The 19,169-nt window shown below is 38.7% G+C and overlaps 1 protein-coding gene across 4 annotated transcripts in view; it reads left to right on the top strand.

The window, feature by feature from the left end:
• Positions 1-19,169, top strand: part of PDE5A (phosphodiesterase 5A) — a 140,812-nt gene that overhangs the window by 85,240 nt on the left and 36,403 nt on the right. For all 4 annotated transcript variants that reach the window (XM_060105484.1, XM_060105455.1, XM_060105475.1 and 1 more), the window contains exons 10-12: positions 1,883-2,058; positions 5,495-5,554; positions 18,927-19,073. In XM_060105484.1, the coding sequence (XP_059961467.1) occupies positions 1,883-2,058; positions 5,495-5,554; positions 18,927-19,073 (383 nt within the window). The remainder of the gene's footprint in view (positions 1-1,882; positions 2,059-5,494; positions 5,555-18,926; positions 19,074-19,169) is intronic.

The following is a 19,169-nucleotide window of genomic DNA, read 5'->3' as shown; positions in this document are numbered from 1 at the left end:
CAGTTCCATATTTATAATTTGGGGATTCACAAAGGTTGGAGGACATAACCCAGGCGTTTTTACCGTACATGGGACATGGTCTTTTAAGATAATGAATACCGATTGCCATATTTACTCACGGTTTTTACTTGCAGTGTCCAGATTTATTATGTCTTGTTTAAAATTTTCCTTGATAATGGAATGTGTTAGAGAAGTAATCTCTGCCATACTAATACAGATAGATAAGGATGCCTTTACTGTCTAAAGTAGAAAAACTCCCACAAACAAAAAAGAGCAACATGAGAATACAGATAATTTGTAGGGTTAAAAATAAAGTGCACACCAGTGGTAATAAAGGGATTTCATGTGCAACCATGCATCATCACGGACGCTATAAAATCCTTTTGTGCTCCAGGAAAAATAAGAGATAACAGAATATAGTCTTCATGGGAAAGTGGTTTGGTCAGAGCCGCAATCCTTCATTCTTTCATTAACTCAGTAAACATTTTTTGAGTCCTGCTATATGCCAGGCATTGCTGGCTGGGGAAGTGGAACTGAAAAAATAAAATCTCTAAGCCCAAGATATGTACGTCTAGAAAGAAAGACAGAAATAAAATCCCCCATGGTACTCCAAATGATAAAGTTAAGGAGATAGAAAGGAGAAGTGCCTGCCTCACCCGGGAAGTGGGAGGCTCGTGGGAGCTCGCTGTGAAGGGCATGAAGGGATCAATTGGACAACAGGAAAGAGAGCAGTGGGGAGCATTATAGGCCAGCAGAAAAGCATAGGCAAAGGTGTGGACAAGCAAAATGCAGTCAGGGAACTGCTAGCAATGATCTGACGGGGGTAAAAAGACACAGAGCAGCAGTGTGATAATAAGCTAGCCTTTGGGGCTAGGCTGAGCTGGGGTTTCAATTTTAGACATAAGCATACTAGCTAAGCGACCTGGAGCATATGACTTAACCTTCCTGAGACTCAGTTTCTTCATCTGTAAAAATGGGCATGGGCACACCTTCCTCACAGTGAAAACTGCAGACTAGAGTTCCTGTGTGTATTAAAGCACATGTGCACTACATGCACATGATGGAAGTCTGTATTACATATGCAGAGACAGAAGAGATGAGGACTTTAACAACAGTGTGTTACCCAGAGGTAGGAGGTCATCAAACTCCTCACAGAGACCACTAGGCCCAGAGTCCCATAGAACAACTAGTTCAATCAAGATTTGATGTAATCTTCCATTCATATCGACTACGTGTTTGACTTTCTAAGAAAGGCCAGGATTTGGGAGGTTAGGTTACAATTGTCTCCAAAAATTAGTTCTGCTTTTATTTCTAACTAAATAGTCATTTATTTCTATGTGCATTTATTTGTAGTATCAAAAATGATTGGAAATATGATTCTCCTGGATGCAGAGGTGCATATTTGAAACTTGAGACTGTCTATGTAAATTGTCTGTTTCATACATTCTATTTTGTATGTAATTGTGTTTTTTTAACTTCTGGTTTCTCAGTAAGGAAAGGCAGTCTGTGTGACCCAAAATTCTGATGTGCATCAAAATTGCTCTCTTGGCAAGTGTACAAAAATCCAATTAGTCTCCAAAGGACAAATTGTCTTTGGGGACTCAGCTGATCTGAAATTCGCAACCGAGTCTGGAAGAAAATAGTACTCTAGGATTTTTTGAACACAGACAACATACATTTAGGACTATGTGAAACAAGTTCTCATGTAAATTGATTCAGATGACTTTTCTAGGTTATATTTGTGAGGATTCGTTTGCTTATTTGGAGATACCAAGCATTCCCAAGAGAAAAGTGTAAGATAGTCTTGGCGGGGGGGTCTTAAAGTCAGTGAGAACTGTGATGATGAATAGTAACATTTGCTTGATTTCTTGGATTGTTACAGGGGTTTGCCAACTTGTTAATAAGATGGAGGAGGCCACTGGCAAAATTAAGCCTTTCAACCGAAATGATGAACAGTTTCTGGAAGCTTTTGTCATCTTCTGTGGCTTGGGGATCCAGAACACACAGATGTACGAAGCAGTGGAGAGAGCTATGGCCAAGCAGATGGTCACATTAGAGGTGGGCTGACACTTAACAGGACTTCTCAGTCTCTATGGCCAAACTCTCAACTTACACCTCTCCCTGTAACAGCTCTTGGTGTCTGTTATATCACTGTAGCCTTACGACAATCATGTGCTTTAGATGATCAGATCCTTCTCTCCTCATTTAAACAGCTAAGGAAACTGAGACCCAGAATATTTTAGAAACTTGTCAAGGGTCTTATGACCAAACCAAAGCTCCAGCCGTTGGTCCCTTCAGTCCTCTGCTTTTTCAGCCAAAAGCAGTCCTTGACCTTAATAATCCATTCACACAGATGTCTACTGCCACTGCACCCCATCTATCCCTTCCCCATTGCCTGAGCCTCCCCATCTCTCCTTGTGAGCAGTTGTATTCACACGTTTTAAAAAAACAGAAACAGAAATCCTAAGCACTCAGAATCAGAAATGAGGAAAAGTGAAAGTCTTTCAAATTACAGATTTGTGGATCCCAATACTGAAAATTCTGATTCAGTAAGTCTTGGGTAGAGGCTGGGAATCTGCATTATTACAGAGCACCCCCAGGTGATTGTGAATGTGAACCACTGGCTTAGGGCACTGACCTCAGGCAGACTCCCTCCCAAGCAGGACAAGCCTACTCAAGTGGGCCAACCCTTTCCAGATGTATTTCACTAACTGCCTGAAGATATTCACTTCGTGTAACATGGAAAGTTCTTACATCATAGACCAGTTTAGGGAAATAGACTTCATAAAGGGCATTACTTAGTCCTTCATACACTGGTGTGAAATATACTTCAATGTTTGCCTACTCTTAGCTAGTAGAGATCAGTGGAAATCAATGTTTGGGATATGGATCATTAACTTTTCCTCCAACCCCTAATAAACAGATACCTAACCTAAAGAGCTAGAAAGATATATGTCACGATTTACCAATAACCAAGATGATATGCCTTACTTTCTAATGTGAATATATGACACTAATAGTTTTGCTATAGTGTTACATAAGAGACCTTGGCTTAGAAACCAGTAGAAATCTGTTTCAAATACACACACACATATGTATGTGTGTGTATATATACAAATAAATATACATATATTTCAAATTACATATATGCACACATGTACATATATGTACGTGTGTTTGCATGTGTATATACAATTTTTAAGCGAATTTTTTTTTACTGTTTCCATGGCTTTGCACTGAAGAATTGAATCTAAGCCAGCTATCAATTAGAAGTTATCTCTTTTTAAAAAAACTTCCTATTTGGAAAATTTCAAACATAATGCTAAAGTAGAGAGAATAGCTTAATGAACCCCCATGTGTTCATTAGCTGTCTTCAGTAATTATTGACCTATGGCTACTATTATTCCATCCATACCTTTGCTCACTTCTCTGCACTCTTCTTCCATATTAGTCCATTGATTATTTTGAAGCAAATTCCACATATCATATCATTTTGTTCAAAATCTCTGAATATTTTCCTGATTGAGATTTATTTCTATTTTTACACTATAGTTTTACTTCAGTTAAATATGAGTAATTAGGCTTTCACTTAATATATACATTTTTCAATTTCAATTCATTATAGGAAGGTATATGTACAATCACAGGTTTAACCTTGAAAAATTTTTTTTCTTCTGAGGTATCGGATAAAAGCTAGGGACATAAACCCCTCATGTTTTCTTATGACGGAATTATTTTGACCTGGAAAACATCATTATAATGAAAGTAAAATAACAACAATAATAGCTAACCTTTATCAAATGCTTGCTCTGTGTTCTCACTTGTGTTAACAAAATTAATACATACAACCCTATGAGTAAGGTGCTATTTTTATCTTCAGTGTGTGATGAAATTAATTTTTTTAACTTAGAATGTCATGTTATTCCTTTATTCACTTATCCATGTTGCATTTCACTGATTTATATTAGACTAATTCATGGTCATAGTCTTAGCCTTTCTCAGCAAACCACCTCTGTGGTGTCAGCAGCAGCTTAGCTGTGACCTGTCAATTTCACAGGAGCAGGAGACAGCAACTCCAAGGTTCCTGAGGTTTCCTAGTGATTAATGGTTCAAACACTAAGACAAATCAGGTGTATCATAGTATTATAACATTCTGAATCACAAGATAGTAGATGTATATACCATTTGGCTCTAGATTTTGAATTGCTTAAAAATTTAAAAACTAGTTCAAGGAAAACTAGTTTGGGCTGCTGAATTACTTGGCTCACCGTTTAAAGTCTGAAAATGGGATACCTTTTTATCACTGATTCTAAAACTTTGAGGGATTTTAGTAAATCTGTGTTGACTCTGTCAAAAATGAAGTTTTAAAAATGTGTTTTTAAAATATGATAGACAATTTGGGCTTCCCTGGTGGCGCAGTGGTTGAGAGTCCGCCTGCCGATGCAGGAGACACGGGTTCGTGCCCCAGTCCGGGAAGATCCCACATGCCGCAGAGCGGCTGGGCCCATGAGCCATGGCCGCTGAGCCTGCGCTCCGCAACGGGAGAGGCCACAACAGTGAGAGGCCCACGTACCACAAAAAATAAAATAAAATAAAAAATAAAATAAAATAAAATATGATAGACAATTTAAAATGCAATCACTACCTTGGTTTAAAAGAATGTCTAAAATATTATTCCATTACTTAGAAGTTATCACTTTTGAAAATAGGAATGAATGATTCTCATTTTAAGTTATAAGAAGATAGTAAACCTGCCTTACCATCTTCTTACAACTTAACTCACTAGGGCGATGGGAAGTGTACTAGATTGGGAGTTGAAAGCTGGGTTCTAGACCCTCTTGTCTTCTCACTGAGTGTGAGCTCACAGCCAAGTCATGAGGATCCCTGAGCCTAGGTGTCCTCAGCTGTTAATGGATAGATTTATAGACCAGCCCTACTCTTCTCAGTTCTTGAATCCTATGAGTGTAAAAGGATCCTTGAATCTGTGTGACATTATATCTCCGCTGTGCAGTTTTTCCTTATGAATTCTGCAGTGGTTACACGTTCCATCTGAGAGCCACTTCTAGACTACTTTCTTTCCAAATATCAACGTTAATATGTCAGTTTATGCAAAGGTCTTTTATCTTGATTCTGTACACAAGTAAAAATAACTAAAGTCAGTTATTTTTAAAAGAAAGTGACCCAAAATTTTCTGCCAAGTTTGACCTAATAGTGTGGCTTACAAATAATGTGTTTGTTATATCAACAATGTCAGAAAAAAAGTGACAGTTTTCTTTGAACATAGGGAGTATAACTTTCTGTTTCCGTAATAAGCATTTGAATCAAAGTCTGGGATTTTCTCTCTGTTGAAGAAAGCAGCAAACAAGATACGATGTTCTGAGGAGTCTAGCTGTCTCTGCAGGAAGTTTTAGCAGAATCTCAGGCTTGAAACTGTGGTCTATGTTTGGTAGTCCTCTCTTGTATAACCTGCATTCCTTCTTTCCTTGCCCTGTAGGTTCTGTCATATCATGCTTCAGCTGCAGAGGAAGAAACAAGAGAGCTCCAATCCTTAGCGGTAATCCTCCTCTTTCTTTGTAGAAATGACTAACTAGAGGCATCTAATTAATACATAAATATGCTTCTCTCAGGACAACTGCTTCTACTGGTAATGGTCCCCTAGACATTTAATTAAATGTGGTAAATACTTATATGGACATTTATAAAAATATCTAATCAAATCTACTTTCTTGCAGGGCTAGAAACTCACTGATAACACAGAGCAAAGGATAGCATCATATTGATTTTGTAATACATTATATGATTCTGATATTTTTCCAATAATTGTTATACTCTTTACATCTTTCTTAAGCCAAAATTAAATTTAGTTTTCAGTTCATGGGGAAGTGTGGACAGGCGACTGCAAGGTGGTTGGTTGGTTAGAGTAATAACAACAAAGATTTTATAGCTTGTAACTGATAATGTACTCTGTGTTATTAAGAATTGAGAGTGATTTTAATTTCTGACCATATGGCTTACAGAATGTTATTTGAAATTGGGTTCAAATGAGGTCAGTTCCTGAATTCTCACTACATTCTTAATTTAGGATACTATGAGAGAAAACCACATTGATATGTAAGTGGAATGTCACGTGTTCTAGGTCTTGATTGAGATTGCCTTGGATGAGATTCATGAAAATTCGAGCCACTTACACATTGACAACCAAGACTGACCCTCTGAGTTTAAATTTACTTGAGACAACATAAAGTCTATATGAGATGTGATGAGAGTCACGTAAGGAATGAGAAGGGTCATTGAGATCATTGAGATTCTTTTTCTTTGTCGTCATGATCATGGCTTACCAAATGTTCACCCTCCGTGCCCTTACGTACATTTTCTCACGTAAACGGGACAGCTGTGCTATGAAGCAAGGGACTTGCTCATGGTCACAGTGACAGGAAGTGGAGAGTCAGGATACAAACTCACACTGTCTTTCTCCAGAATGCATGCATATAATCACTGTCTTGTCTGTGATGGGCTGTTAGGGAGAGACAAGGCTAAAGATGTTTCAGATGTTCTGACCTTGGTAATTCAGAGAATAATCATCCCATTCATTAACAAAAGTGGAAATATTAAGAAGGAAAATAGATAGATTTGATTTAGAACATGGTAAGTTTGAGGTAAGTGAACAACCAAATAGACATGTTCAACAACCAGGAAGGGCAGGTCTAGAGTGGGAAGGGGCTGGTGGGCAGAACTACAGGCGGTGATTTGGAAGTTAAATCATGGGATCTGGGGGAGTCCCATGGTAGTGAAAGACTGGGAATGGAGCAAGTTGGGGACAGTGCAGAAAGATGTGCATGGCTGTGGGCAGAACTCTTGTGGGTATAGGTTTAGATGGAAGGTGTAGGAAAAGAAACCAGCTAAAGCAGAGAAGTGGGAGTTAAACTGGGAGGAAGGTTTAGGCTAGGCAGTGGCACAGAAGGCTGGTAGAACAGTTTTTACAAGAAAGGAGATCCCATCAGTTGTTATAGGAAGGTTGAGAAATAGGCCTGAGAAGGCTGCTGGATTCAGTGATTAGGTGATTGTTTAGAAGGCAACTTCAGGAGTGAAACTGCAAAGGGTATGAGTAAATGGTGAGAAAATTGAGGAAATGAATACAGACTACTTTTAAAAATATGGTTTGTATGAAAGAGAGAGTGAAATAGCTAAGACAGGTGTTGCTGCATCATGTGAAGTTTTTTACTTGTTTTGTTTTGTGTTTGTGAGCAGGGTTTGCTAACAAGCAGGAAAGCCAGCATGTTCTTGGACAAAGGCGTAAGGTCCAGGGTGAGTGTGAGACTAAGAAATTTAGCCAATTTCTTTCAAGAAATTGAAAGAGGTCTGGACCTTGAAGTGGCCTAGGTATTAAAGAGACATTTCTTTGGCCAAGCTGAGAGAAAAGGGATAATAATAATAATAGTAATAGTAAATAATAATAGCTACACTTAATTGAGCACTTACCTGGCATGTTTGAAGTTCTTTGTGTGTGTTAACTTAAGTGTATTAAATCCACAGCCATCCTATAGGTCAGTATTAGCATTTTGAAAATGGAATTTGAGGTTGAGAGAGTTTAGATTGTCCTACTCAGGATCTCCCAGATCGTGAGTGATGGTGCCTGGACTAAATCCAGGCAGTCCAGACCCAAAGCCCACACGTCATTGCACAGCACTGGAGAGAGTGAGCTAGGAAAGAAGGAAAGAGAATTAGAACTTAATAGATGTTCTTGATTAAATCACCAAGTAGGAAGCTGAGTCATCTGCCAAGAACAGTTGAAGGAACTTGAGATGATTTCATCTGAAAGATTAAGCTTCTCTAGGGGCTAGCCTCATTCGAATTGACTGTATTTCTTTTGTTCACAGTGATGTTTGAAGGAATGAGACGTTTTTCAATTTTTTACAAAGGTTTAGAGGTTTAAAGTATCTCTCACATCAGGCTTAATTGCCCATTTGTCTAATCCTCGTAGAGTGATAAAGTTTTGAACTAACTGCATACTGTGAGCTGGAAATGATCACATGGAGAGATACATTTTGAAGTGCTCGCAGGCTTTGTGGGATTATTAAGTTAGCTCTAAAATGAGGGCAAGGGTACACTTTGTTGTTTTAGATAAAGAAAAACTAGCAAATAGAGTCATTTCTAAAGATAATGCTTTAAAAAATCCATTAGGATATTAAACTTTGCTTTTTACTTTGAAAATAGCATAGTCTTTCAGAAAATTTTGAAAATTATTTTCTCAATTATGTTAATAATTTTAGCCAGAGAAAAACACTTTGGAAAAACTGAGAATTGCTATATTGCAGTATTGTTCAAAACCATCTGTTGTTCTGTTTGGAAAATAGATTTCTGGCAGCTGCATTGAGAAATTTAGGATAACATAGCTTGTAGGTCAAATAATTCATTTGAATTGGTTGGAATTCAGCAACTGATTTCAATTCTGTTTTCTATCATCCTAATAAAAATTCCTTTGCAGCCCCAAATACACAGGTGTCTGCATCATCCAGAAATTACCAAAATTGCTGTCTTAGTCATGTGTCTGATGGTTTATCTCAATTTAAAACCTAAAATAAATTGAAAAGCTGTCAAATGCTTCTCAATTTTTATTTTTAGAAATCAGTTCTTGAAAGAATTAAATAATGTGCTTAAGGATACTAAATATTTATGCCTATGTTCAGAAAAGTTTTCTAGCCATAAAAGTATAACAAAGTTGATAGGAAATTCAGAATCCTTTTTTTCCCTTGCTTAACTTGAGTTTTTATCCCATTTTTAATCTTATTTTCTCTTGGCTTAAAATTGGGTGTAGCAGAAATAGGGCCTCAAACAAGCATTTTGCCATATACCTTTTAATGATCCTTACAAGTTACTGAGATAAAAATAAAAGGACCCCAGCTGACCTGGTTATGATTATTAGAAAGTTGTTAGTTAAGATATCAGATTGAAATAAATGTTTATGTATTACAAGTAACTGAATATTTGATTGATTAATTGCCTTTTCTGCCTTCTCTTGCTAGACGAACAGTAAATAAATACGTTTTAGAGTTTAGTTTTTTAAAATAAACTTCTCAGTTTTGTCATGGAGTCAGTGCTGATTCAGTTTCAATCCCTACAGCTTCTGCTTTATAGCAGTTTCTTTAATCACACATAATGTATCTCAAAGCAAACTGAGACCCTGTTGTGATCCTGAAAGGTCTTCTGTATCCAAACAGAGAGAGAGGGAAAAGCTGGCCACTTAGGCAGGGTTTCCTAGGACAGAATTTATACCTCATCTTGACCTTAACCTTTCAGAGCCAGAAACCTCACGTGAACCCTCCTGATCAGGCATGTGTGTGAATGCTGCGGGTAACAGCAGTAAGGGGCAGAGCCAGATACCTGACCCAAATCTGTATTGCCTAAGGCAGTGTTAGAGTATAGAGCCACTTCCTTATGTCAAGATGATCATCACATTCCTTCACTTTGGGGAAAAATCTCTATGGATAGTCAAATTATAAATGGAAAATTTTGAACAGATAATAATAAAGAAGAGTTGACCCTATGATCTAGATAACTAGTGTCACCGAACTGTAGCAACAAGGCATCCAGTAAGGCATCTTCTTCCTTAAAAAGTGCTAGAAATACTCTGGAACAATTTGGGTCCTTTGGACTTCCCATACACTGTCAGTTGATGCATTCATTTTTATAGACGTCTATAACATGAATTGGGCTATATCTTTTCCACGTTGCAAGATTTAATAGATTCTGTTTGATTCTTCCTACTTTCATTTGACAAGCAAATCTTACAATTTTGCTTTGATTTTACTAGTGGATTACTTCCAATGGTAGTCTTAGCTCCAAAGTATGGTGGCACTGTTCTTGAGCTTCTTATATACTAATTAGATGCTAACCACATCTGAGTGTATTAGTCCCAATTGTAGTCATACATTTTCTCTGAAGTTTTACTTATAAGCATATATGTATTTTATTGGAATCTTGACATTATTATGTGCCTTCTTTACATGGTTTTGAAAAACCTTATGCTCATTATTCAAGTTTTTTTTATAGTCTGTGCCTCTTCCCTATTGAGATTTAAAGGAATCCATTTGTATAATGTTAGAAAGAAGGAAAAATAATAAAATATGTTAATATAGTTATTGAAGAAAATATACTAATCTAGTCCTGCTATGCCTTATTCACTTCTTTATTCTCTTTAAGATTTGGTTCCACATGCTGAGTTGGAATATTCACCTCTCTTTGTATTAGTAGGTTTCTTTCTCATTCATATTTGGATCCAATTCCTTCTTAGAGAAAGATATATTCTAACAGCCTTGTAAACTAATTGTGTGGGGTTTTTTCTTTGAAAACACATTTTCTGTGCATGTTAAATATGGGGAAGAAAGACATTAGCCTTCTGTAAAGTGTAATTTTATGGCTGTCAGCGTGGCTTTGTTCAAAGACCCAGACCCAAACTGCTCTGCATAAAAGAGTGCCCCAATAGGCAGGCTAGTGATGGGGACTGATAAGGAGAACTTAAAATACCTGACTGAGCATCTCTCCTTGTGGCTACCAATAAACTCATCAAATACCTACATTAACTTTATTCCTGAAAATAATTTCCTTAAAGAATGGATCCTTGAGGAAAATCTCCTTCCCTCTTAACATCTGTATTGAATAAACATCAAGGAGTAATGTAACAAAATGCCTTCATAAAACAGTGAAGCTAATTGGAAGAATTTGACATTTTATGGAAGACCAAGTTCAGTGACTGCCCTTCTTTCAGACTTAATTTAATAACTAACTTTCTGAATAAGGGCCTTTCTTAAGAGTTGACAATTAGGAGTTGTTTCTGTAATTTCTATTTTAGCTCTTGAGATCTGATACTTCAGACCTCAGGCAGGCAGAATGCCTTTGATTGCAGTGTGACCTTTTTTGTGTAAAGATTATACAGTTGAGCAAATTGTGTAGCCACATGTCTATTTTCTTCCAAGGTTACCAGAGACTTTGCCACAGGCTAAATATATAAACCTTTTTCATGAGACATCCACCAAAAATATGAAACTCAATAATTTTTAAATGACCCTTATATTTACCATACCCAAGTGTATTATTTTCCATGAACATGTGATTTGTGGGCTTCAAGGAGACTATACATTTTATAAACGTATTATTTCCTATCAAGTTTCATTTCCACGCTTGTGTAAAAGGGACCCCAGTGTGTCCCTTTTGTTGTGTAAATGGACTTATTTCATAATAAGAAATAGTTGAATAAAAGAAGGGCTGTCATTTGTCTTAAGTAAGGTACTGATAAAGCTCAGGAATGATCCTCTTTGACTTTAGAAAAATAGGTGACTTTACTAGTCAGGATTCTCCAGAGAAAAAGAACCAGAAGGAGATTTTATATGTGCGTAAATGAGAGAGAGAGATTCTGAGGAGTTGGCTCACATGCTTGTGCAGGCTGAGAGCTCCACAGTCTGCTGTCTGCAGACTGGAGACCCAGGAAGACCAGCGATGTCATTGAGTTGAGTCTAAAGGCCTGAGAGCAGGGGAGTTGATTGTTGAAATCCCAGGCCCAGCGCCTGAGAAGATAGGAGATACCCCCATTCCAGCGGGCTTGGAGGAAGCAACAAGGGGTACGTTCCTCCTCCTTCCACCTTTTGTTCTGTCGGGCCCTCAGTGGATTGGATGATGCCCTCGCACATTGGGGAGTACAGTCTCCTTTACTGAGTCCACAGATTCCAGTGCTCGTCTTATCCAGGAACACCCTCACAGACACACCCAGAAATCATGTTTCATTTGGGCACCCTGTGGCCAGTCAAGTTGAGACATAAAATTAACTATTACAAGTGACTAAAAAAGGTAGTTAAATGTGTACTTACATTCTCTGTCATTGTGTTGTTAGGGATCACTTACGCAAACTTATAAGCATCCTTGTGTTGTTGCACTTAAACGATATATTTCAATTTTTTGTGTGTCTATCTTCTCCATCAGACTGTTAGTTCTTGAGTCATAATAATAATAGCTACTATTTAGTGATTGCTTAACAGGAACCTGGTTTACATGTTTTGTTGAATAACTGAATGAATGATTCTGGAAAATTCAGACTTTTAGGAAGCCTATAATCTAGCATGAAATAGCACAATTCACGATCCTTCAGTGCATTCAACAAGATTATGCTTTCTTTTTTCTTAAAGTGATTATGAAGCTAGAAATAACTTAATAGTTGAAGAAATGAATAAAACAGCAGCTAACTGGTCACAGAGCTTTCATTTTCATGAATATAGCATGATGGTTAAGAATGTGAGTCTAGAGAGAGATGTCTAGGTTCAGATTCCAGCTCTGTGATCTCAGGCATATCTGTGACTTCCCTGAGCCTCAGTTTCTTCATTTGTAAAAGGAGAATAATGAAAGAACTTACCTCAGAGAGTTGTAGTGACCAGAGTTCCTGGTACATATGCCTCCCCCGCCTATTATGTGTCAGTTATTATTAGTAGTGGTGATAGTGGGAGGAAAAGCAGTTCTCCTAATGTAGTAGGAGCAACATTGAGGCCTTCATCTTCTCCGTCATGTTCCAAGCCTTTTTGCCCAAGCCATTCTAATTATGCACTATCAAGAAAGTTGTTGGGGGATGGAGGGAATGAAAAGTGCCCACCAAACTGAGAAGGTATCTTGAGACTGAAAAACAAGGCAGGCAGCTCCATACAATCAATGGATCAGTTCATTGTAGGGTAACTTACGGGGTAGGATCGGATGGACAACAATTTGGAAGCATTCACAGCTGCACTCCATACCACCGAGGGGCCGCTGGGACAATTTTATGGTTAATCTAGGGTATATGGGTATGTGCTTGGAAACAGGGAGTGCATTCCTAAGTCAAGATTTATGAATGGGTAGCTAGTCTCAGGGGCGCTGGGAATTCGTCAGTGAAGGTCTTCATCATTGTTTGGAGCTAACAGAGCATAGAGGCCACCTGGACCTAATGATTGTTAAAAATATCTATTAACTACAAAGCCCTTGGTGACGGAGAAATGATTTACCATATAGTACAGTCCTGGGGAGGGTCAGTGGAAGGACAGGAGGAACTGTTTGGGCCCAAGATGGTGTCAGTTATGCTAACAACTGTACAAAAGTATGCACTCATTTTCGAATTAGCCAAAAAAGAACAACAGGTAGGTGGAAAACAGGTAGGAAGGAAAAAGCACCATGTGTTCTAAAATAAATGGAAACCTTTTGTTTGTGAAGTGTAACCAATTCTCTACTTGAGGGGAGTTATCTTGAGTTGACCATTTTAAGTAACGTCCTACCCAGAGCTGCCAAAAAGTGGAAAACTTTTGATCATTGCTTTCCCATCCTGAGTTTCCAGTGTTCTTGCGAGTGAATGAATCAAAATTTAATGACACTTAAAACAAGCTGAAGCTGAGTTTTTAAGATTACAGTAGCGAAGTATTCATTGTGCAGATGAAAGAGGGAATTCAGCTATAAAAACTTTTTCAAAAGTAAAGTGAATAATTGAAGAGAAGAAGGCATAGTCTGTAATTTATCCATTGTGTCTCACTCAGCATGGTTCATTACTAATGTTTGTGTTATAGCTCTGCCAAATTAAACTAAATATTATGAAGAACTGATTAGGTGCTTGATGATCACAAAAATTTTTTCATTTATACATTCACATTTATCTCCTGTTTTATGTGGGCATTATATTAGGTGTTCCAAATATAACAATAAGTAATCAATCTCTGTCCTCTTGGAACTTAAAGAATAGTGAAGGACTATATGTATAACTTAATTATATAATACTATATAATTATCAGAAAAAAAGAGCTATGACTGTAAAGTATAGGCATCATGAAATTATATACTATAGAGACATATTCTAGAGTGAATGGTCTGGGATATGTGTAGTTATCCACATCTGCTTAAATGTCTCAGTTCCATTCTTGGTGCCCCACTTGCCCCTGATCAATGCTCTAATGTTCACATAAGAGATACGGCAAGTCTGTGATTTCATCCTACACCGTCATTCAGCAGCCTACAGGATAAGATTGTGTGTGGGTTTCGAGATCTGGCTCACTTTGGAAACTTTCATGTAAGCCAGAATCAGAAAGCTACTAGGCCATCTCCTTCCAGAATCAATCATCGCAGCATAGTTTGGGAGTGAGAAAGCTGCTGCCAGAACTGAAGTCTCCACAGCTGCATAACACCCGCTGGAACCACATTTTAGAAAAACGGGTTCCTCATGTGGTAGGCACTGTGTTAGTTTGAAATTCAGGTCTCACTCAAGTATACCTCATTGAAGAAACCAAATTTCATCTGGAACCCTAGCTGAAAGGGAGTCAGGGAAATATATTTTTGAGCTTTCTTGACTCTTCAGAAAATGAAGGCTCACTAGGAAAAGGTTGAAATAGATGTTATGTTAATGGAGTCTTGCTACAGTATCTACCACAGAGTCCAGTGAATGTTTCTCTGGTGCAGCTGAGACATAAAAAAATGGAAAAGAACTAGCTATATGAAAACTTGTGTGTGTGTGGGGGGTGTATTCTAGTCAGAGGAGGAGAAACAGTTAAAGAGGCCCAGAAGTGAAAGAGAGAGCATTAATTAACCTTGAAAACAAATGGCAAAAACATAGACACCTCTCCCCACCTTGCATAAAAAAATCAAATGATGGCAATTTCCAAAAACTCAATTTTTCATTTAGAGCATTATTGCAGTAAGTATAGAGGCTACCACGTACCCAGTCTAACCCTCCTCTGCACTCATGAGAGGCTAGGGTCCTCTGTTTAAACCAGGAGGAGTGGAATATCCCTTCTCTCACGTGTGAGGAATCAAGCATGAAAAGCATAGTATAACCGTAACAGCTAAGGAGCACCATCCATTTACTTTTTTAAATGGTGAGAGAGTCAGAGATGGAGCTTGGGCCTGTACAGGAAGGTCACTGGCAAGATTTAGATGCCACTCACAGGGTGGCCTTGGATTCCAAAGTGAGAAGGCAGTTATAGATCCTGGAGTCCTGTGGACACAGAGATAAATTAAACCTTAGAGACAACCCCCTCATTTTACAGGTGAGAAAATGGGCAGAGGTTGAACATCTTGTTCAGGGTGACAAAGTCAGTGGGGCATCGGGACTAGAACCCCTAATAGCAAACACTCCTTTACCATGTGCTTCACCTTGCTTTCAGGTTTCTCTTTTTATGATCATTATCTAATGCCAAATGCAAATGTGGTAGCTGATCTAGGATAATGCTGGCTGGTGATCAGTTTATTATATAGCTCCTCATCAGTCAGATGGTACTCAGAACAGCTGGTTTTCATTACAGATCACTGAGCAGTTGAAGTATTTTTATAGCTCTGAATACTGCTTCCTTTAACCCAATCCAGTCCTATTCCCAAGGATATGTCCAGTTCCACCCTTAGTGAATTTCACTTCCAGAGTTTTGTTTTTTTTTTAAATTTTTGCAAGAATGGTGAAAAGGGATCAAGACATTAGAAAAAAGAGTCATAAAAAAGGGACTTAAATGAAGAATTTCCTCTAAAGAGTCACGAGAGGTAACTAGTTTCTTTATTAGTTTGAGTGGCAGATATAATTAAAGAACTCAGAAGAAAAATGACTTTATACTACCAAACTGACAGGTTGAATCTTTAACCCAGGGAGCTTTGTATATTCTTTATATTCCATATTTGGTTAATTTGACACAAATTAGAACTCCCAACCCTAGAAAGGCTTAACTATATTCAGATGAAGCACTAAAATATCTAATTGCTATTGCCTGAGAATTCACAGGCACTGTGGTTTCATGTGGGGAAATAAGCAGTATTGTGCAGTATTAGGTGGTATCGTAGTTCCAGAAGTTCGAATTGGATTAGTCAACCATAATACATATACACATTTATAGCTTTACAGAATCTATAAAATATGTTATTTGTTTGTCTTCAACATCATGATGCAAAAGTTATATTATCCCCCAAAGAAAAACAAAGTCAGAAGTCTCACTTTGCAAATTCTAACAAATCAAACGGTCAGTGAAAGAAGCTATAAAAATCCAGAATTGTATATACATAACCTCTCCCAGAAATACCACATATTTTTTTCCGTGCTATTCGTAAGATGTAGACTATTTCGTTTTATAAAATGGTAAGTTAGAATGACAGGCAATATTTTTTACTTAAAATCCCCTTTATCCCAAGCCCTGTCAGGGCAGACAGAAAGTTGAATTCTCTTGTGATGGTCAGAGAAGCAGTTTACGAGAGCTTTAAATGATGTGTGACTTTCTCATGGCTTATTAGCAATCGATCCCAAGAATTCCGAACCTCTGTATCACTGACCACAAGGTTCTGAAGGAAAATGTCTGCACATCCCCCCTAGGTCAGCTTAGAAAGTTGAGTCGTGGTGTGACATGGCTGAACAAGCAGAAGAAAAGCGTCTTTGCTCTCAGGAGAGAGCGGTCGGGAGTTAGAGTGTATAATGGAGCGAGGCACAAGCCATGTTGGCCGTCTTCATCCCGTAGTGTTTAGAATATCCTTTGTGGAAGGAAAGAGAGAAAACTTCCTGCTCTAAGAATAATGATGCCCTAAGGAACAAACATCTGTTCTCTTGTGCAATGTTTAAGGGAAGCAGCTGTCATCTGCTCTGAGTTAAAAGGTGGGCCTACTCCCACCTCCACACTTCCCCGTACCCCTCAAGCTATCGGCTCCATCTCGGTGTTGGAGGCTGGTGTAAACAGCGCTACCCTTTCTCGGAGCATTTTCAGCCCTCCTTTCTTCCCCTAGTTCAGCCCACGCATTAGCCTGTCGAATTGACTGCACAGAAGGCGTATTTCCTCGTGAATTTTGGGCTTGGGCAAAGAATCTTGGTTTGGAGTATGAAGAGGGTGACATTCTTTTAAAGTTTAATCAGGTCTGGTATATGGAAGTAAAACGCGAGGGTCCCGATGAGCAGAGAATGTGCGCGCGCCCTCAGGCTGGTAGGGAAAGTTCTAGATTGCTCCGTAAGGTTTTAGTAGTATTGACCTTTTTACTTCACAAAAGATGGAGGGAAGGCAGAGAAGTGATATACCAGATTCTCAGAAGAAACTTAAGGGGTTTGGAGGGAATCAAGGAAAAAACATTGGAAAGAACCTGGTTTTCTTCCCTCTGCCCCACACCAAGTTAAAGCCTCTTTTCATCACGTAAATCTCAGACACATCTGGCTCAGGCAGTTACAGTTCTGGCAGAGTGAATAGTCAAGGGGATGGAGGAGTGGGGTTCTTACAAGTTCTCATGCTGGCAGGGGCGCAGCAGGAAATCTAGGAGAGAAGCCTGACAGCTTTGCTCAGTATGAGGGAGCCGGGGGGCCTCGGCTGTGGCCAGCATTGCTTCATGGGAATTGGGGCTCAACGTGGCCGGATTTTCCAGGAGACGCCAGAAATCCTGTTTTATTGTTAAAACTCTCCCAATTTTTAAATAGTATAACAAATTCGGTGGTTTTTAAAAAATATTCAGTACCAAACCAAACAAATTGGAATGCATTTGCCAGGTCTGCTAGTTTTCCAACTCAAGTTAATGGGCTCTACCCTCCTAAGAAGTTTTGGGACCTTAAAACCAGAACTTATAACTCAAATTAAGTGAAGGGAATAAGATTTTTTCCCCTTCCATTCATTTAATAAATATTCGTATTAACATATCAAAACTATCCATCAGTAGACACAATGGATACAAAGATGTATAAGGTACAGCCCCACCTGTCAGTCGCAGTGTACTTAGGAGACAGATTAACAAAAATTACATTATAGTGAACTTCGTGTAATTAAACAGGTATTCCCAAGGTGGGCTTAGCTCTGAAGGGCATTTAACTCTTCTTTGGATGGGAACTGTGTCTTAAGTCCTTTAGTTAAAGAAAGTAGGAGAAGCAGGAGGTAAAAGGAACGTTGATTTAAAAAAAAAAAAAAAAAGCAAGGTGTATTTGAAGAAATTGCAAGTGTTTTACTACAATTAAATGACTAATAAATCAAAACTGAGGATGTTAATTAAAAAACAGATCCCCCTCCAAAAAACCAGTTTCTTAACCCATCCCAGACCTACTGAATCAGAATCACTAATTCTATTTTTTTTTTTTTTTTTTTTTTTTTTGCGGTATGTGGGCCTCTCACTGTTGTGGCCTCTCCTGTTGCGGAGCACAGGCTCCGGACACGCAGGCTCAGCGGCCATGGCCCACGGGCCCAGCCGCTCCGCGGCATGTGGGATCTTCGCGGACCGGGGCACGAACCCATGTCCCCTGCATCAGCAGGCGGACTCTCTCAACCACTACGCCACCAGGGAAGCCCACTAATTCTACTTTTAATAGGCACCCTAGGTGATTCTTGTGGTCAGGCTTGGGTAAAGTAGGTTCTGTTGGTCTCTAGATTAGAGATTGTGTCAAATCTGAGAGCAGCATAGTCTGTCTGCATTGGAAGCCAGGCTCCAGTCCTTTCCTGGCTGTGCTACCGTGGGTAAGGAAGTGTTCATCCATGCTCACGTTTCTGTACTTGAAAAATGGAGCTAGAGTATCGATTTCATAAGGTTGTCTTGAGAATTAAATGTAAAATGCTTAGAACATTATCATTATCCTGCTCACCACTTATCCTCTGGGACGGGGCTAATAATTACTCAATAAGTATCTGTTGAACACTGAGGAGGTATAAAAGGGCAGGATCACTGGAGTCCTTAGTTCTGCCTACTGTTCTAGGTACAGTTACCCTCTCTCCTCCACCTGGCCTACCTGGAACCCTATTAGTTACCCACATGTGTGCTCAGTTTAAAAAAAAAGAAAAGAAAAAGGAGTAACTTTACATTAAAAGATTTCGAGTATATGACATTAAAAGGAAAAAAAATAAACACAGTGTGCTCTTTCCCCATAGCAAAGCAAGAAAACTCTGTGAATCACTGCTGCTTTAACAGCTTTATTTCACTTTCTTCTTCTCCCCTTACCTAAGGCTGCCATGGTACCATCTGCCCAGACCCTTAAAATCACCGACTTCAGCTTCAGTGACTTTGAGCTATCTGACCTGGAAACGGCACTGTGCACAATCCGGATGTTCACTGACCTCAACCTTGTGCAGAACTTCCAGATGAAACATGAGGTAGGAATGCAGTGATGTCCCCTGGAAAGTGTGTATGTGTGTGTGTGTGTGTGTGTGTAAGAGAGAGAATTAGTTTTGGACGCTAGTATGGAATAA

The sequence above is a fragment of the Mesoplodon densirostris genome, chromosome 1 (assembly GCF_025265405.1).
Source record: "Mesoplodon densirostris isolate mMesDen1 chromosome 1, mMesDen1 primary haplotype, whole genome shotgun sequence".
Taxonomy (NCBI): Eukaryota; Metazoa; Chordata; class Mammalia; order Artiodactyla; family Ziphiidae; genus Mesoplodon; species Mesoplodon densirostris.
Note: the sequence above shows the minus strand (reverse complement) of the source record. Positions and strands in the feature narration are given on the sequence as shown.